The sequence below is a fragment of the Wolffia australiana genome, chromosome 16, assembly GCF_029677425.1.
Source record: "Wolffia australiana isolate 7733 chromosome 16, ASM2967742v1".
Lineage (NCBI taxonomy): Eukaryota > Viridiplantae > Streptophyta > Magnoliopsida > Alismatales > Araceae > Wolffia > Wolffia australiana.
Window position 1 is genome coordinate 12,782,768 of NC_135850.1, and position 20,457 is coordinate 12,803,224.

Consider the following 20,457-nt stretch of genomic DNA (forward strand, 5'->3'; position numbering starts at 1 on the left):
TATTTAAACATGTATTCTAAATATTTATATTCAATGGATAGTCGATATGGACATCGAATTATTCAATAGAATAGCTGATGGCGCACACCATCAAGTATCATCGAAGACTGTTAGTGAGATATATCTTGTATGGGTAATGGGCCTCTATGTTTAGCACATTACCCTCTTATTCTCGTTTCTCTCTCCTAGGGTATATATACCCAACTCATGTACCTTCACTATGATGGGATTATTCTTCTTCTCTCAATCTCATCTTCTTCCTCCTAACCTAGGTTAGGGTTTCACATGGTATCAGAGCAAAGCTCTTGATCCAGACCTTCCTCCTTGCTTCGGCTGCCACTGTCTGCCTTGCAGACTCACCAGCCTTGCTTCTCCCTTCTTTCCCCTTTCTGGCGATCTGTCTCGCAGCCGCCGCAGCCCTAGGCCGCCGCCCACAGACGCCGACCGCTCTCCAGGCGTGGCCAGTCGGCGCAGCCCTAGGCGCCGCCCGCGGCCGCCGCCGCTCGCGGCGCAGCGGCGCCGCTGCAGCCGCCACCGCCCGCGGCCGCCGCGCTCTCCGCGGCAGCGGCCGCCAGCCGCAGCCTAGGCGCCTCCGCCCGCCCGCTCCGCGCGCCGCCCTCGCGCGCGCTGCCGCCAGCCGCCGCCCGCGGCCGCCGCCGCGCCGCTCTCGCGGCAGCGCCGCGCCCGCTCTCCGCGGCAGCGCCGCCACCGCAGCCCTAGGCGCCGCCCGCTCGCGAGCAGCAGCCGTCGGCCGCAGCCCTAGGCCGCCGCCGCAGCCGCCGCCGCCCTCCGCAGGCAGCAACCGCCAGCCGTAGCCTAGGCGCCGCCCGCAGCCACCGCTCTCCGCAGGCAGCCGCCAGCGCAGCCTCGGCCGTCACCCGCCGCCGTCGCGCGCCGTCGCCGCTCTCCGCGAGCAGCAGCCGCCAGCCTGCCCCTCATGTCTACCGTCAACTCAGGGTCCTCGTCGGCGAGAACCCCGTGCAGGCTCCGTCTTCACCGCGGCCCGACCGGGAGAGACCTCCCTTCTCCGAAGATCGGTCTCCCTCTTCCTCCTGCTCCAGAGTGTTGTCGCTTGAGCGCTCCTCAATTGTTGGCCGGGATCAAGTTCGTGGAGTCGACACTCAAAGGACGGCTTCTCCACAAACATTTGATATGCCCGCCGCTTGCCCGACCGACCCGCACTATGGTGCCTTTGATGCTGAGCAAAATTTCATCCACTCCTGGCTGCTGAATCACACGCTGTCTACTTGGTCTCACGATAAGTTCCTCCACTTGACTACCCCGAAGAAGATTTGGGATTATGCCCACAAGTACTGTGGCCATGATGCCGACCACTGGCGCATCTTCTCGCTTGTGGAGCGTGCGAATGCTCTCCGCCAAGGGACGCTGTCCATCATGGACTACAGCTTGGCTCACAATGCCCTGTGGCGGAGGTTGACTACTACATGCCGGTTGGTGACCCGCGGAGTGGACCGGCGTCATGCTCTTCATCTCCGCTTCTTGTCCTTCCTCGATCGCCTCAACCCGGGTATGCCGAGTGCGTCGCCGCACCTTGCACACCGGGCACTCTCCGAGTTTGATGCGTGGTCAAGGACCTGATTGAGCTGGAGAGCAGTCTTCGCCATGATCGTCCCGACATGGCGAACCCGGCCGACTCCACTGCATTAGTCTCGCTCTGGGGACTCGCCTGGAGTTACTGCCGCGTCCACGGTGCCTTCCCACTCTGCTCCCCGGACTCGGTTGCCGACCGCGAGACAAACTGGTTTGTACTTACTGCGGCAAGCGCGCCACACTGGCGGTGCAGGAAGAAGCAGTTTGATCTCAAGCTGCCAAAGATGCCAAAGCTCATGTTGCGGCTGTCCCTGCCCCGGCTCTCTCCTCGACTGGCAGTGCCACCGTCACCATGGAGCAGTTACAGGCGGATCTTGCTCGGTTGTCTGCGCAGATGACCGCCCTCCAGACTCAGCCTATGGCTTCCTTCGGGACGTTCGGTGCGCCTCTTGCCTCTACTTCTGATTCGTGGTATTGCGGACATACGGCTCTCACCGCTCCTCTCCTGTCGGATACCACTTGGGTGCTTGATACGGGGGCCACGGAACACATGACCCCGTTCAATCACCGGTTCGTATCTTATGAGAGGCATGGTGGGAACCGGGCTGTCCTCACTGCCGGGGGCGGACGTCTTCGAGTGGCTGGTATCGGGACTATCCACGTGGATGATCTTGGTTTCATCCCCAACGTTCTCCATGTTCCGTCTCTTCAAGCTTTGCTTCTATCACCGCAACGCCTTGTTGATGCGGTTCAGTGTTCCTTCCACATCCAACCTGATGGGATCTTCTTGTCTAACAAGGTGTGGAAGATTACACCGATTAGACGGGATCGGGGATTGCTGCTGTTCGAGGATGGGGGCCGATCGTGTTTCATGGTGCAGCGCAGCCTTCACACCACGGCTGACTCTCGCCGCGACCGCCTTCAGCTCACTCATCAGCGCTTCGGCCACCCGCCGTTTTCTACTTTACAGCGTTTGCTTCCGTCCTTATGTATGGGCTTGGACCTTCAGACCGTTGTTTGCGAGGCATGTCAGTTAGCCAAACATCGACGTTCGTCATTTTCTCCATCTACTTCCCATACGACGGTGCCGCTGTATCGTGTTCACAGTGATGTGTGGGGCCCGGCTCGCGGCCTAGTCTGAAGAGCACCGCTGGTTTCTCCTCTTTGTTGATGAAGCCACCCGCTACATGTGGACTTACTTGCTGCCTACCAAGTCCGTTGTCGCCGCCACCGTTCAGCAGTTCTGCACAATGGTTCAGACTCAGTTTGGCCGCCCAATTCAACGTTTCCGCTCGGACAACGCTCGCGACTACGTCAACCAGGAGCTGACCTTGTACTTTGCTACATGTGGTGTTCTCCATGAGACGTCCTGCGTTGCCACCCCGGAGCAGAATGGCATGGCAGAACGTCGGATTGGTTACGTGACATCTACCGCCCGCACTCTGCTCGTGAACTACTCCGTCCCTTGGACATACTGGGCGGCTGTCTTGGCGGCCACCCTCCTCGTCAACCGGCTACCGTCTCAGACTCTTCAGTTCTGTAGTCCGCTCGATCGTATGTCGACCGCCTTTCCAGCTGTGACATTACGAACGGGCCTCCTTCCTCGTGTCTTCGGGTGCACGGCATACGTCCACGATACGGCGCCCACTTTGACGAAGCTTGACGCCCGTGCCCTCAAGTGCGTCTTCGTCGGCTACTCCTCTCTCGAAAAGGGGTACAAATGCTATCACCCTCCCACTTGTCGTTTCTTCGTGTCTGCCAACGTCACCTTCGCTGAGTTTCAACCTTTCTTAGCCGCCTCCTCTTCCTGCCTTCCGCTTGGCGAGGTTTCCTCATCCCCTTTGTTAGATCCCTTTCCTCCTGCTATGTCCCCAGCCAGTCATTCCCCTACGGACGTGATTCCTCCCTCGTCGTCCCCTCCTCAGCTGTCTTCCACTTTGGACCCGAGTAACCCCTCTCCTTTGCTTCCCACTCCACCCGAGTCCTTTCTTCCTGCCAGGCCGTCCTCTCCCACTTCCATTGCTTCCACTCCTACTCCCGTTGGTCCTCCCTCTCCGTCGGCCCCCTCTAGTGCTGACGATGACTCTCTTGACTGGCCGATCGCTCTTCGCAAAGGCGTCCGCCTGTGCACCCGCACACCTCTCTACCCCCTCTCTCATTACCTCTCCTACGACCGCTTGAGTCCCTCATACCGTCTCTTCTTGACCCGCATTACTTCGGTCTCTGTCCCACGCCGCCTGGCCGATGCCCTTGCCTGTCCTCATTGGAAGGCGGCTATGGACGAAGAAATGCGGGCTCTGGAAAAAAACCATACTTGGGACATCGTTCCTCTTCCCCCGGGAAAGAAGGTCGTGGGGTGCAAGTGGGTTCACACCCCGAAGCACCGTGCGGATGGCTCCCTTGAGCGTCGCAAGTCTCGGCTTGTCGCTCGGGGCTTTACGTACTCCTACGGCATCGACTATTTCGAGACCTTCTCTCCCGTGGCGAAGATGGAATCCGTCCGTCTCCTTTTGGCACTCGCCGCTCATCATGGGTGGTTGATCCGGCAGTTTGACGTGAAGAACGCCTTTCTCCACGGCGATCTTGAGGAGGAGGTCTACATGAGCCACCCCCCCGGGTATCCCCTCGGTCCTCCGGGCACAGTCTGCAGATTGCGGAAGTCCTTGTATGGACTGAAGCAGTCTCCGCGGATGTGGTTCGGACGCTTCTCTTCCGTCATGCGCGCTGAAGGTTACACTCAGAGTAACGGTGATGCTACGATCTTCTTCCGTCACGGGCCGGCCGGGGTTGCCATCCTGGTGGTCTACGTCGACGACATGCTGATTACTGGCTCCGACACTGCTGAAGCCTCTCGCCTCGGTCTCGCTCTTGCTCGGGAGTTTGAGATTAAGGCACTCGGCCCTCTCCGCCATTTTCTGGGTCTTGAGGTTGCCTACTCGTCTCGCGGCATCTTCCTATCTCAGCCGAAGTATGCTGCTGATCTCCTGGCACTGATGGGCATGACTGATTGCTATTCTCTCCGGGCCCATTGATCCCAGCGTGAAGTTGGGCGAAGGCGATTCTCCACCGGTCAACCCCTACCAGTACCAGCAGCTGGTGGGAAGCTTCTGTATTTGACCCACACTGCCCAGACATCAGCTTCGCCGTCAACCTTCTCAGCCAGTTCATGCACGCTCCGCATGAGATTCATCGCCAGCCGCCAATCGGGTCCTTGCATACCTGAAAGGCTGCCCGGGAAGGCCTACTCTTCCCACGGAGCAATGACCTGACTGTGAAGGTTTATACGGATGCTGATTTTGCTGGGTCCGTCGTCGATTGCCGATCCACCACCGGGTATTGCACCTTCGTGTTTGGTGGCCTTGTCAGCTGGAAAGCGTAAGCAGGACAAGGTGTCCCGCTCCAGCGCCGAGGCAGAATTCTGTGCCCTTGCCGATGGGGCGTCGGAAGGCCAGTGGATCTCACGGGATCTTGTGCGAACTTGGCGTCAAGTATACCGGCCCGATTCACTTCTACTGCGACAACAAGTCGGCTATTGCCTTGGCCAGAACCCTGGCCAGACTGGTCGGATCAAGCATATGGGCGTGACGCTACTTCTTCAAGGAGCGGATGGATGAGGCATCTTTGACCTCCAGTTTGTTCCTTCCGCCCACCAGGCTGCAGATGTTCTGACCAAAGGCCTCTCAACCCCCTCCTGCTCGTGCTGTCTCCAAGCTCGGCATGGACGACATCCACACCTCGCTTGCGGGGGGCTGTTAGTGAGATATATCTTGTATGGGTAATGGGCCTCTATGTTTAGCCCATTACCCTCTTATTCTCGTTTCTCTCTCCTAGGGTATATATACCCAACTCATGTACCTTCACTATGATGGGATTATTCTTCTTCTCTCAATCTCATCTTCTTCCTCCTAACCTAGGTTAGGGTTTCACAAAGACATTGTCCGCGCCACCGGCCACCGTCATGAACCGCCGGGTGAAAGCATGCTCATTATTGCCTTTTGAGTTTGGTCGTTTCTTAGTAGTATTTTTTGTTTTTTCGTATTTGTTGTTTTTTTTTCGTCACATTCGCAATGCGTCACATATGTCTGTCTTCGTCGTCATGGGAAGGGGCCCCTACTTATTTTCCCTTTCTCTTTTTTCTTTTTGTGTTCAAAATTTCCCCTTTCCTTTGTAATGGGGGCCCATTATATAAGTGTCCCCTCTAATGGACCAGACTTCCCCCCTTGTTGACCAACTTAAGGGCCCATTTCTTTCCCCTTTATAAGGGAAGATGGGGGCACCCTAAGAGGCAGACCAGGAAGAAGAAAGAGAATTGACGTTGTTTTTTTTCTGGTCTCCCTCCCTCCTTTAGAGAAGAAGAAAGAGGGAGGAGGAATTGTGGGAGAAGTTTGAACAGAGAAGACAGGGAGAATAGGAACGAGAGGCTCACCTGTGACAGGAATCACGGGCCAACCAGCTTTCGCTCTCCGGAAGTGGGCAAAATTGCAATTGAGATCGCCCGCATTGGCAAATTCTGAATTGGGGCTTCGCCGTCGACGTAGACAAAACACCGCTCTGATGACCAAAAGAAGTTGTCGGTAGTGGAATTAGAGTGGGAGAGGGAAATTTTAGCGCCCTAACAACAAGGAAGGCAGCGTGGCTGGGTGAATCACCTCGCCAAGTCTGCCATTCCCTCCTCGTTGAATTGTTGCCGCAAGAGTGTCGTAGCTCGACATCCACAATGGAATTGAGATCAAATTGTTGTCACACGGGTGTTGTAGCCCCGCAACCCAACGGAATTGAGATCAGCGAGCCTCCTGCCTCAGAACGATCACTCCAAGCATTGCTACTTCACCGCTTCTTGTTGTCACACTAGCGCCGAAGCTCAACAACCACGTTGTATTGAGATTAGCAATTTTGGCTTGGCGATTGTCGAGAACCTTACCGATTGAAAAAGAGAAAGTTACGTAGCTGGCAGGTTCAATCTGCCAGGTCTGTCGTTCCTTCCCAATCAGTCGATCTGAGCCTCTTTGATGGCACAGCACCAGCAGCAGCACCAGCAGCAGCACCAGAAGCATCTTTGGAGACGTCATCGTCATCCCCGGCAGCACCAACAGGAGCCCTGGATACATCTTCGGAGTCGTCACCGTCGCCCCCGACACCGCCAGCTGTTTGTGTTCAGCCCGCTCGACAAGCCAAGGCGACGGTACGCACGCCTGGATTCAAGTATTCCGGGTAATGGACACCTTATCGTCATCTTTAATTCCCATTTTTCTCGTTGTTTCAGTCGTGGCTTTCGTAGTTTGTCGTTTTCCGAATCATAAGGTAGCGTGTAAGGAGGGAGGTTCATCCTATAAGGATCTCCCCTCCCCCCCTCTGCTATGGCTCCTTTGGTCCCCTAGTTGTTTTCGTCTCCTAGAAGTCATAGGTTTGTTTGCTTTTGTTTTCTTATTTTATTTTGTATTTTGGGTTTAATGGGCCAAACCCCACTTCCCCTATATAAAGGAAGCAAGGATGCCCTAAACGGACAGACTTTTTGCAACAATCAATTTTGAAGAATGAACAGTGTTTCCTCACGATGCTGAATTAGGGTTCCGATACCCCCCCCTGAGAAGAAGAAAGGAGAACAAAGAAGGTGAAGAAGGAGGAGAAAAGGAGCAGCAAGATAAATAGAGGAAGAAGAGGGAGCCGCCCGAACGCTGTCGCCAGCGTCTCCTTCACCGGTCCCTGGCCGACCTCACACTGTGGCTCCACCTGGGCTCGCCCGCCGCTGCGCCGCCCCGCCACTACGCCGCCGGTGTCCTGGCCCTAGGTCGCTACTACGACGCTCGCGCTTCCTTTGCAACGGTTCTTCTTGGTAGCCGCTGTTGTCCAGTGCGTGATGTCGCCCCAGAGTTGACTGTCACCCCATGCGTGGAACCTGGTCTGCTCCCCCCCCTGAAGCCCGTCTGTAGCCCCTCCGAGTTGCACCCATTGACTACGGGACGTTGGACGCGACCGCGTATCCCGACGCCCATGCCCGCGGGTCCATGATCATTGCCCGTGGGTCCTGCCAGGCGCCCTTAGTCGCCCACAGCCTGCTCGTCGCTCGACCACTGCGACCGGCCGACCTGTCCCACCGCTTGGCTGCGGGGACTGAACGGTCGGCCCGTGCCGTGCGACTTTGCCTTGTGGCCCCGGACCTGCGACACTGTTCGCCATGCACCACAGCACTGCCGTTGGCCGCCCCGCAGACGTTCTCTTGCACTAGCCGACCCCATCTGCACTGCCGTAGGCTGACGGTGACCGCCCGACGTTCTGCGATCCGTGCTGCACCCGGCGCCCGCGCCACTACGCCTCTTCCAATCGCCCGGCGATCGCCCCCCCCCCTGTCGCGCCATGCCTGGCCGCGCCTAGCCCGGTCGTATCCGCGCCACGACAGCCGCTACGCGGCCTCTTGCGCGCCCCAACTGCTGCTATGCAGCTCCCTGCACGGCCCCGCGTGCTCGCCCGCGCCGCGGGGTCGTCCCCCTGTGCCACGAGCCCCTCGGCCCGCGACCATCAGCAGCCGGCTCTCCGCGACTCCCAGCGGCCTCGGCTATCCATGACGTGCACTGGTGCTCGGGTCGCCCTGCCCGACGAGCCCCTAGCACGAGACCAAGACGACTGTCCTTAGGTCGACGACGAGGTACGCCGTTCCACCCCCCCTGTCTCTTATTTCGTGCAGTATATCTTTCGTTTGCCTCCACCGCGCTCGGGTTAGATATAGGTGAGCGGGACAGGCTGAGAGAACATTATGAAGTTTTGAGCATCCTACCTGGTTTGGTACGAGTCGGGTTTGCCCGTCACGTGCGAGCAATACACGGCGGGATACATCCCGTTCGGCACCGTAGCGACCTCGTCCGCTCAGACGAGAGTCAGGAGGTCTACTTAGTCATCGCCGGGCGACCCCGTCGACACCTGGACGTCGGCTTCCCCTATTGCTTGTCGGCAGCTGCACGTATGACATCCCCACCCATGCATCTCATCGTAGGTCTCCCCGTAGGAGACCCGTGCCGTACGCCTCCTCTAGAGTAGACGACGCGCACCGACGCTTTCGACACCGAGTACGAACCCCTCGGTGACGGCTGGACCTCGTCCCCGACGTTGTCCTGCATCACTCTTGTCCAAGATCGACCACTCCAAGCCTTGCTGACTTGCTATTTCATCAAACCTCTAGAGTTGTTGCTGTGCCGACGCCGTAGTTTGATCAATTATCCCTGGAATTGAGATGATTGAAACTACTAGTCACCGGCACCACTAGGCCGACGGGAGTCCTGCAGCGGTACTCTGCCTTGCTTGCGCACCAAGATCAGACAACAGTTGTGTCTCCTGCTATAACCACTTGTGGCCTCACAACCTGACGGTCTGAGGATTGCTGATCGAGCCCCTCTCGGCACCTCAGATGTCTTGGACCCCACATCAGCCGTCCATGAGGCATTGCCATGTTGGCCCGCCCTTAGCTTGCCCCCACTACATCGCTACAGGATCTAGGCGTAGAGACGGGTCTGTTGAGTGCTTGAGCCGCGCTGCCACTAATCAACTCACTCATCATTCCCAAAACTCCTCTGACCTTTACAACTAGCTTCGACATCCCATCATTTGTCGAGCCCTCGTCAGCTCTCCAGCGCCTCTCCGCCAGACCCACTCTGACCACCACCGACTGTCGACGATTCTGTACCACGAGCCACGTGCCGACGAGCTATGATGTCCTCACCCATCGTTCGTTTAATTATCTCTTGCAGTATAATTTTGTCTCGACTCCACTGGGCTCGGGCTAGGTAGGTGAGAGAGGTAGTTGAGAGAACTACGATTCAATTGGGCGTCTTGCCGATATGGACGAGTCCGTCCGTTACGTGCAAGCCCTACAGATTGATTATGTTCGGTCGTAGACATCCTCGATGCTCCAATGAGGTTTGAGAAGCCACCGTCACCATCTCCCAATGACCCCGTCCAAGCTCGAAGCTCGTTGTCTCCCTCGAGTTGGAGCCTTGCAAGTACGAAACATAGGGAACTCATTCATTGCATCGTAGTCACATCAACCTGTTAGGGTTTATCTGTCGGACGACACCGTCGTTGTTCGATACCACTATTCTATTATCGGTACTGAGCCATCATACTCAGTGCCAACCGGATGACGTCCTCAACAATGTCCTCCATCAATAGCACTAGCCGATTCTATTTATACGATAAGTATAGCTTATCCTGTGGCTATTAGTGTGATGACACTAAGGATAGATAGTGGGTGGTCTTTGGAGAAAGTGTTCACTGAATTGATCCGTACAAATCCCTGAATGGTACTATACGTAAATGGGAATCAGGTTGATTCATGTCACGATTTTATAAGTGATCCACTGACTTGAGACACCAAGAACATCTTGTGAGTGGATGACTATGAGCCTCTAATTATGGGGTTCAAATAAGTTATATATCGGATGTAGTAAGAAGCTTACGGAGATGATTGAGTGATCAAGACAAGATCATCTGCCCTTAGTATAAGAGGAGATTGACTCAAGGAAGACGATGCAGAAAAATTTTGGGTTAGGGTAGTGAGGATATTATAGAAGGCGTTCTCCAATGGTCCCCGTTATGCGTAAGTACTAATGGAATGACGGATTAGGGCTTGACAATAAACCATACCATAAGTCATACGAGAGTCTTGCCTGGATGATGGATTACACATATACAGTAACCGACGACGGTAAAGGTTCCATGAGAGAGTTTGATACTACTCAGTATATTCTAGAGCACTAGGTGTAACTTGGCACCAAACGTGCTGGAAACTTAACCAATCAATTGGGTTAAATTGATCATTATTTAATTAATCTATATGTTGATAAATTTGATTAATAAGTTTTTCAGTAAATATTATTGGACACTTAAGTTATTAACTAGAATGATAGATGGGCCTAGAGGGTCACACGCACAAGGTCATAAAGGCATGGGTAGATATATTTTACTTTGTAAGGTTTTTGAGAAAAACCTTAAGTGAAATATAAAGAGAGAAATGGGTCTCATTTTAAGCACCCATGCAAGCCTGAGTTGAGAGCCCTCCCTTTCTCCATTCTCTTCTCCACTCATCCAAGGGAGAATATCTTCATGGTGAGGAGATCTTCTAAATTTTCAAGAAGAATTGAAAAAGCAGACGTGGAGATCCAAGCGTCAGTGATCACGTGGATACTTCTAGAGGCTGGATGTGTGAACGGCTTTAGTACGATCTCAGAGCGGCGAATTCAAGGGTGGAACGAGTTCCCCAAAAGTTACATGCAATATTTCGTTTTAAAGATCAATTGTGAATCGATCAACATGCTTTCGCATCCATGGAATGTGTTTTCTATGGAGGAACCAGGGCACACAACCCAACACATCCATATCTTAAGTTCCTCCCTCAAAATTTCAAAAAATATCCTTTATTTGCACCTTCCAATTCTATCTCAGAATTCTTCTTCCCCATCTTCATTTTCTCTCTCTTGCTTCATTTTTTATCTATCTTCTCATTTAAACCTTTTCACTCTCAAAACCCATTTATTTATCTCTCTAAATTCCAATCCTATCTCTATCTAGATACCCTATCATTTTCATTTCAAATCCCAAAAAAATTTCATTAAAAAATTAGTTTCTTCCTTTAAAAAAAATCATTTCCCCCCCCCCCTGCCACTTCCTTCGTGCTGTTGTGTCGTGCTTGTGTAGCATGGACACCCCTCTACCCGTCGGTCCGCTCGCGGACAGCGCGCACAATAGCAGGGCAAAAGAGAGCCCTATGTAGGACTTAGCCAAATCATCTAACTCCAAACCATATTTGCTCAAACCCAATAGGCTTAGCCCATTTGGCTAAGCCCTAGCTTAGCCAAATTCAGCTGAACTTTAGTTGGTTAACCCACTAAGGCCAGCCCTATACGGGCCACACCAGGTCCGCCAGCCCATCCGGTCCATCGTCGCTACTGCTAGCATTTGCAGGAGCAGGAAAATTATCTTTTTTTACATTTTAAAATTATAATTGAATCAGGAAACATAGAAAAAATTATTACTTGTATTTAAAAATTCCTAAAAAATTAAAAAAATACATAAAATTAAAATAATAAATTTTCAAGGACTTTAACATCTAAAAAAATTCTAAACAAATACCTAACTCTCTTTTTTTAATAGTTCTAGCGGTTTTTGGTGTAAATAAAGTTCTAGAAAATAATTTTCTCTGCAAAATTATTTTCAATTTATGTTAATTAAAATTAATAAAATTAGCATAAAATATTTTTATTTTTTTCTCTGCATTTCTGCTCCAATTAAAATCTTAGAAAATTATATAAATTAACTAAAAATCCAAAAAATCCCAAAATTTGTTTTTCTTAGTTTTAAAGTCATTTCTTCATTGCATAATTGAGAAAAATTCTGAAATTAATTTTTGTCTTTCTAAGGATCGACCCCTTACTTTCCCTAAGTTAATTATAGAGTATTTAAGTCAAAATTTTCATAAATATTTTTGGTCAAGTCTGAATTAAAACAATGACATAAAACCCCTAATTTTTTACTTATCAGTAATCCCCTCTTCCAGATCATGATGTGCCACCCCTTCCCCCCCCCTCTCCCCCACCCCTCATTTTTGTGCCTCGTTCCCTTCTCCATTCACGTTCCCCCTTCCCTCTTTGCACCCTGCTCTCTTCCACATTCATGATTTTTCCCCTTCCCCATTCTTACTATGCCTCAAGCACCCCCTCTTTCCCGTCCATGCCCCGCTCACTTCCACATTCATGATTCCCCCTTTCCCGTTAATGTTGTGCCTCCTAGCCCCCTTCCCCATTCATGCTCCCCACCTTTCATTCTCTTCCCCATTTGCAGTTACTGTGGATCTTAACTTAATGGAGCCTAAAATATGTATCCATTAAAGCTCAAGAATCCACCAAGAGTATAGGGATGAGACTAAACAAAACCCACACACTGATTTTGAGAAAATAACCTTCTTAAATGGGATGATAAGTGTTCACAGTAGAGGTCCAAAACATCAAGTACAAAAGGAGAAAAGAGAACAAGTTCACCAAACGGACTAACCAAAAAGAAGATACACACTTGGTGTCACCTCCTCACAAAAGCCTCTTTGCAAGATGTTATGTTGTCCCCAACTCTTCTCTAACTCTCCAATTAGCTAAGCTTGAATCCCCCAAGGTTGCTCCCAAGAAGCTCCCAAGAACTCCTAGAAATCCTCCAGAATTTCTCAGCCAAGATGAGGAAGACACCTGCTTTTATAGAGCTCCTGGGAGGCTTCTAGAAACCTCCCTCTTTATAAGATTTCCAAAAATTTCTAGAACAACTAGAAAGACCCACAAGCTTCTAGTAGGATCCATTAGCTTCTAGAATACTCTAGAAGACTCCTTAAGATTCTAGAAACATCCTGAAGGCTTTATAAGAGTCATAAATCTAGAAGCATCTAGAATATGAGAAGAGTCCACAAAATTCTAGATCATTCTGAAGCTTCTAGAACATGAGAGTTGAACAAGTCAACCCTCACCTAAATCCTCCCCTTCCCCTTCGCCATTGACGCTCACAGTCTTCTGCTTCCCAATTATTTATTCTCCATTTCATCCCTGTTCATGCTTGCAGCCTCTCCTCTTCCCCATTCATGCCCCCCTTTTTCTCCCCATATCCGTTCACACTCCCCCCACTTCCCTGTTACCCCCACCCTTTCTGTCCCTCACCGTTCATACCTCTCTCTCTCTTCCCAGCTCTCCTTCCCCCTCTCCAACACCCCACATTCTCTTCCCTCATCCTTCCCCCTTTTTTTATTTTTCTTTTCCTTTTATCTTCTTTTTCTTCTGATCTTCCTTTCTTCTTATTATTTTTTATTAATTTTTTCAGCTTCCTTTATTCTGATTTTCAAATTCGTCTGTTCTTCTTTCCATCTTCATGGTCTTTTCCTTTTCTTCCTTTTATCTTTGTGTGTTTTCATCTTCCTATTTCTTCTTTTTTCTTTGTTCTCCTACTCTTCCTCTCTTACTCTTCTACTCTTATTATTCTTCATTTCTTCTTCTTTCATTCATTTTTGGTTCTTCCTTTACGTCTTCTTGGATCTTTTCCATGCCCTTTTTTTACTCCTATTAATTTTGACATTGGCTGGTGAACATGACTGGACTGAGACCAAATCGGGACTGGATAAGACAGGGATGGGACCGAAGTTCAGAAAAGTTTTAGGTCCTTTCTTTCTGAAAATATGGACTAGACCAGGGCCATCAAACCCTATGTAAAACTAGTTTTGACACAATTTCAATGGCAATGTCACCCAACCTACTACCTTAAATAATCCAAGGAGTACAAGAAGAAAAGAAAGAGGAGTATAAGGGGGAAAGAGGGATACTGAAGATAATTAATTCAGATAGTATTCCACCCCTCTAGGAGTTACATATTGGTTCGTATTTATAAAAAAACATATAGCAAGTTAAAGTGTTACCTTCTAGTCTTTAATTTTAGCTGTGATTATAGGCCTTGATATATCAAGTACATCTATCTTTTCTCATCCAATTTATCTTTAATCCTAACCATCTACCTTTCATCCTGTCAATTAATCATCCTATCGATCTCATAAAGAGTATACGGTGCGTGTTCGATTCCTCCACTATTGTATTAAATCGCAGTTTGACATTCAATTGTAAAAATGCATGACTGACTTTTACAATAAAATAAAATCACATAGTTAACCATAGAAACTTGTCACAGGAACTGAGAACTCTCTGGAAGTCGCGCAATCAAGAACCGGCTGATCCGTCAATTTGCTGACCAATCACGCATATAAAACTATGATCCGTCAATGTCAACGACTTTCATAGGCAAGCTCTCTCCGCATGCATGCTGACGACTTCCATCAAAGCACATGCATGTACAAGAAGAAGCACCGTCAAGCGGCTCAAGCTAGGAAACATGGCGCCAATCGTCTTCTTCGCCGGAGTAGTCCTCGCTCCAGCCTTCCTCCTCCTCACGCTATTCATAATCCTCCGCCCTCGACCCATCAAAATCCCAATCAAAGGCCGACACGTCTTCATCACCGGGGGCTCCTCTGGCATCGGCCTAGCCATCGCCCGCCGCGCAGCCATGGAAGGCGCGCGCGTGTCCATCCTGGCTCGCGACCTGGCCAGGCTGCGGGCCGCCCGGGACGACATCTGTCGAACCACCGGCGCTGAAGTGGCCATCTACAGCGCCGACGTCAGAGACTTCGCCGCCGTCTCCGAGGCGGTGGCAGCGGCCGGCACTATTGATTTGCTCGTGTCCAACGTCGGCGTGGGATTCGGGAAAGTGTTCAAGGAGACGACGATAGAGGAGATTAGGTGTCAGCTTGACGTCAATATTCTGGGCACTATGTATCTTCTCAAGGCTGCCCTTCCGGCCATGAAATCTGCTTATTCTAAGGACGGGCTACCGAGATCTGTCTGCTTCACCACTTCGTCCGGCGCGCTGGTGCGTTTGACTGCCCTGATTCTTGAATTCTTCTGCGAATTAGGGATGGTAGTGGGTTAGATTGTGTGTTATTTTCAATCTATCATAACTTTGATCCGCTTGTCATTCGATCGGGAGTGGGTTGTTTTCCAGTTGGGTTTCTCACGATTAAATTTTTGATGATACGATCATTACTCTGACATAGATGGCTGCTATTTTCTTTTCAATTTGGATGGCAGGATTGAGATCAGTTCATACGTTTTTCCAATTCCTTTGATCTTTTTACGGAAGGGCAGATCCAACCCATCTGATAATAAAGACCGTTGATGATCAGATCGGTAATTGGATTGACCTTTTAATAAAACGATCTGGGTGATTGAAAATTGTGGGATTTGATCTCAAAACTGTAGCCTGAACAGGAGAAAACGGCAACAATCAGGGTTCAGATTTTGAGTGATTTAATGAAATTTACTAAGTACTAGTGGTAAGATCGGCAGTTGGGTTGCGATCTACCTTTTCATAGAAAAATTTAACCACCTGAAAATCGTAGGATGTGATCTCAAAACTGCCAGCCGAGTAGAAGGGAAAGTGGCAACAAGATAGTTCCTGAATAATGGTTCATTTAATAAAATTTTATTGCTTATAAGACATACTTGAAAAAAAAACCTTATATACCCGATCGTGACCGTACAGATCACGATGCCCTAGATTGTATTCCATGAGAATGTGCATCAGAAAAGAGGATTGTTCAGAAATGACGACCAAATCAGACGGTAGTTTCAGATTAATGTTCTAGTATGATCTTACAAACAAATTGATCACGATGAGATCGCAGTAGATCCGAATGGGCATCACAAAGAAGCTTGCACGATAATTGCTCATCAGCATGATCAAGGGTTTTCTATCTACAGGTAGGGGTTTACGGGTATGCAGTATACTGCGCCACAAACTACTCCATTCGCGGGCTAGCAGAGGCTCTCCAGATGGAGCTCCTGGAGGACAACATCCATGTGTCCACTTTCCTCCCTGGAGACGTTGACACAGAGACAGGGAATCAAGGTATGTCCTTTCGGACCTGATAATTAATTTTCCTTGATCCTTGCTTAGACTGCGTCGAATGATTCGCGAATTAAAAAGCACTGAATTTTTTCCTATAATTGACGAAACACATAAACAGTTACAAATTTATCTCATCTTCAATCTGGATGAGATTAATTTTTCAAAGAGGGAGTTAACTATATTGCAAAGTGCAGTCATGGATAATCGTAACAATGGAGAGTAACGATTGATGCCAAATCATTTTCTGTTTCTCGCTAGTCGCGAATATTTTTTCGTCCATATCTTGAAAACGTTTAATTTTTTTTTGTAAATCTCGCAAACGTTTCCCATGATCAATGAAACAAGGAAATAAAACTCAAATTTATACGTTTTTCTCTAGTTTTCAAATAGGTATGTAAGAATCGAAGGCGAAAGGAGAATCTGGGATCTAGTTAAATCGTGGAGAAATATAACAAAATAATTCTCAGTTCATTCTTATTCTTTCAATTTACCTTTTCCCAATATTAGTCCAAAGCTCGAAAACGTTTAAACATTCCCAGGAACCCCAAAACAGCTGAAAAAATTAAAATTTATCCTGTTGTCTTCATGAGAAAGTACTAATTAGTTTTTTCAAACAAGGAAAAAAGAACCAAACATGCACAGAGAGTCTAAGGATCTGGGGCAACCATCAGCAATAATAATGATATAATGCATCCCTTTCCAACCTGACCTTCGTCTTGGTTCTCTTCTCATTTATCTTTTCCAAATTGATAAACTTGGTCACTTAAGCCACCATTGGAAGTTGATTTGATAATCAAAATTAAATCTTCTCAATGCAGATCGAAGGACGCGGCCGGAGCTCACGAATATAATGGCGGACTCTACGGCCATGCAGACGACAGACGAGGTAGCCATTTTAGCCATCGAGGGGATCAAAGCCGGCAAGTTCCAAATCACTACAAGTGTCCTGGGTCAGATGATGGCGATCGCTTCGTCTGGTTTCTCTCCTCAGAGGTCCTTTCTAATGGCCTTCCTCGAGGTCGCTGGGGCCGGGCTCATGCGTTTGGTGGGATTGTGCGTCATCGCTTCATGGTACAACACCATTACGGCGTACAAGGCTAAAGCTCGTAGAACGTCAGCTTGAATTAAGTTAACAGAGCTTTCGCATGTTACTTTTCCAAAACTGCGAAAAAATATGAGGTGATTTCTGCCTGAGATGGTTGAAGGCGCTAATCCTGCTGTAGTAATGCTCATTTGCCATTGGAGCAGTCTTCAGCAGAATAAGCAGAGACAAATCCGCTTCCCATTGATTTAATGTCTCCAATTATTGAACATTAATCTTGTTTAGTTCGTTTTGATCTCATCCCTCCATAATTATAACATCATGTGTTTCCGCGTGAGACAGCTGGATTCGAGGAGCCCGATATTTTGTGATGTTGTGATGGCTGAGTCAGTAAGCCGCACTCATCAATAGTAGTGCGCGTTTTTTATCATATGCCAAGCATATGTTTTTATTCAAATCCCTTTTTCTATCTCTATTTCGTTCTTCCTCCAGTCCAAGCCCGGCCTCAATTTTTAACATGGACATAAATCGTATCTTAAGTTTGGTCCAGTTGCCGTCCCGCCTTGTCTGTTCCTAGTCTAGTGATGTTGGCGAGTTAATGTGAAAATCATAGACCAAAAGTAAAATAATCACATCGAATAATAAGGAAAAAGATAAGAAGAGAAGAAGAAAAGAAAAGAAGAAGACGAGGAAAAGATGAGAGGAAGATGAAAAGAAGAAGAGAACAAGAATATGAGGGGCAGAGAAGAAAACGACAGTGACGAAGAAAAAAGAAGAAAATAAAAAGATAGAAGTATCAAAAGGAAAAAACATGAAAAGATTAATAAGAAAAGAACAACTCCTCAGAAAGGAAGGTGAAAATAAGAAGTGTAGAAGAAGAAAACAAAAGGAGAAGAATGATAAAGGAATATAAAACATTAAATAAAAAAAGAAGCGCAGGAAAGCAAAAGGAAGATGAAAATAAGAAGAGAAGAGAAAAGAAAAAGAAAATAATATGAGAAGAAGATAACGAAGAAAGTAAGATGAAAAACCGAAGACGAAAGGAAAAAGAAAATAATAAGAAGAGAAGATGAACATGAAAAGAAGAGCTATGGGAAAGTTTTTTTGGAACTGCCCCCATTATAAACGTGACAACGTGCCAATCCACAAAACCAACTTGCATCCGCACTGACCAGCCCCTCCCCCCTGAAATGGCAGCAAAAGAAGATTAAGGGGTCAGCTAGAGGAAGGGGCGCAGGGGTTGACCAATATTTGGTTCCAGTCCCTGTGTGACCCTCACATCGGATCCAGACCGTCTGTCCCAGTTTGATCTAATGGGACTGGTCCCTGCTTCCAACGAGCAATAGTAAATGCAGATGTCTAAAATTTTGGGATCCATTCGAGTATGAAGCGCTCAACTGTGTTGTACAAATTTGAAATCCACATCACACACCCCCAGGGAAACTGCACCAAACATAGCATAGAGGCCAGTGCGGTGCGAATATGCATTTTTTATTTATCTTTTTTTCTGAAAGTAGTCTTAAACATTGACTCTCCCTCTAAAGTCTCAACTCCCTCTCTCTCTCTCTCTCTCTCTCTCTCTCTCTCTCTCTCTCTCTCTCTCTCTCTCTCTCTCTCTCTCTCTCTCTCTCTCTCTCTCTCTCTCTCTCTCTCTCTCTCTCTCTCTCTCTCTCTCTCTCTCTCTCTCTCTCTCTCTCTCTCTCTCTCTCTCTCTCTCTCTCTCTCTCTGTCCGTCTTTCTCTCTCTCCCTTCCTCTCACTCTGTCCGTCTTTCTCTCTCTCCCTCCCTCTCTCTGTCCGTCTTTCTCTCTTTATTTCTCGCTCACTCTGTCTGTCTTTCTCTCTTTATTTCTCTCTCACTATCTCTCTATCACTCTCTCTCTGTCTTTGTCTCACTCTCTCTGTCTCTCTCTGTGTCTCTCTCTTTCTCATCCTCTCTCTGTCTATCTATGTCTCTCTCTCTCTTTCTCATTCTCTCTTTCTGTGTCTCTCTCTCTTTCTCATCCTCTCTCTGTGTCTGTCTATGTCTCTCTCTCTTTCTCATTCTTTCTGTGTCTCTCTCTTTTTCTCATTCTCTCTCTGTGTCTGTCTATGTCTCCCTCTCTCTTTCTCATTCTCTCTTTCTGTCTCTCTGTCTCGCTTGGTCTCTCTCTCTGTTTCTCATTCTCTCATTCTCTCTGTCTCTCTGCCTCTGACTCTCTCTCTCTCTCTCACTGTCTCTCTCTATTTCTCTATATCTCTCTCTATCTCTCTTTCTGTCTCTCTCTTTTTCTCCCTCTCTCTAAAAGTATGTGATTTCTTGATGGATCAGATCACCGGTGCATGGCTCGGTTCCTTTAAAAGGACAGATTGCATTTTTCACTTGTCCAGTCTCTTAACATATCCAGTTGAACTTGTTAATTTTGCACTTATTAAACCTCAATTATGATAGTTTTGTTTATAATTAATCAAACTTAAGTACAAATTTAATTTGATCTTAATTTTTTCAGTCAAGACACTCAAGGTAGGATAATTTTGATTGTAATATAAGATCAATTTAAATTACCAATTTCCCCATCAAGATGAATTTGTTAGACAATTTTGATGTATTAAAACTGGGAACTAATAATCAAGAAAGGGATTTTTGAATTGAAGATGGACAAATTTTTTGATGAAATTTTGGATTCATGTTTTTGATATATTGAATTGAATTTCACAACTATCAATTCTGAAATCTAGAGAGATAAAATAGGCGATCTAACCTAGAGAGAGAAAGTAAATGAATTTGTGGGAAAATGGATTAGAGGAGAAATTTGACCCTAATTTAAAGATTAAACATGCAAAATGGATCCAAATCAATGAAGAACTAAAGATTAGAAATCAGATCTGGAATCAAAATCAAAATGCAAAGCTAATTTCATTTCAAATTAACTTCAAGGACACGTACATTTCTCCCATGCCATGGCGTTCTATAATCTTTCAAGAAGTCCAAAAAGCAAATTAGAAACTTACAACTTTCAATGATGAATCAGGATCTATCGACTTCCAAAGAAACTCATGTGTCCTTCCTGACCAAATCCTTTGGGGAGAGCTTTAAAAAGTAATTTTCCCCTTCTTCCCGACCCCTATTTAAATATCCAACCATATAGATTATAAAGGGGGAAAAGACAAACCTGCCCTCAAAATTTTGGCTCAATCGGACGGTTAGATCTCAAGATATCAATGTTTTACTGACCATAAATCTCAACCTTTATGCTTTTATCTCTCCTCCACTCAGATAGAAAATGCCTTTTTTTTACTGGTCGCATTGTTTTTCTCCGCTCTCGGATCGTACGCTGCCATATCGTTGTGCGTAAAAAGAAATGAAATCATTGGCATTAAAGAAGGAGAGAGATTGATGGGGGACCATCGCGCCGA

General features: G+C 48.0%; 1 protein-coding gene across 1 annotated transcript; it reads left to right on the forward strand.

Annotated features, from left to right (window-relative positions):
* Positions 1 to 14,404: 14,404 nt before the first annotated feature.
* Positions 14,405 to 17,381, forward strand: LOC144713947 (3-dehydrosphinganine reductase TSC10A-like). The gene is made up of 3 exons (XM_078588690.1): positions 14,405 to 14,982; positions 15,873 to 16,020; positions 16,839 to 17,381. Exons 1-3 carry the CDS (start codon positions 14,449 to 14,451, stop codon positions 17,141 to 17,143), a joined length of 987 nt encoding a protein of 328 aa, XP_078444816.1. The 5' UTR covers positions 14,405 to 14,448; the 3' UTR covers positions 17,144 to 17,381.
* The last annotated feature ends 3,076 nt before the right edge of the window (positions 17,382 to 20,457 follow it).

Bases quoted from the DNA above. Each gene is read 5' to 3' on its own strand.
- LOC144713947 (XM_078588690.1), top strand. From the start codon at position 14,449: ATGGCGCCAATCGTCTTCTTCGCCGGAGTAGTCCTCGCTCCAGCCTTC. The intron at 14,983-15,872 runs GTGCGTTTGACT...TTCTATCTACAG, and splicing joins CCACTTCGTCCGGCGCGCTG to GTAGGGGTTTACGGGTATGC. The intron at 16,021-16,838 runs GTATGTCCTTTC...TTCTCAATGCAG, and splicing joins CACAGAGACAGGGAATCAAG to ATCGAAGGACGCGGCCGGAG.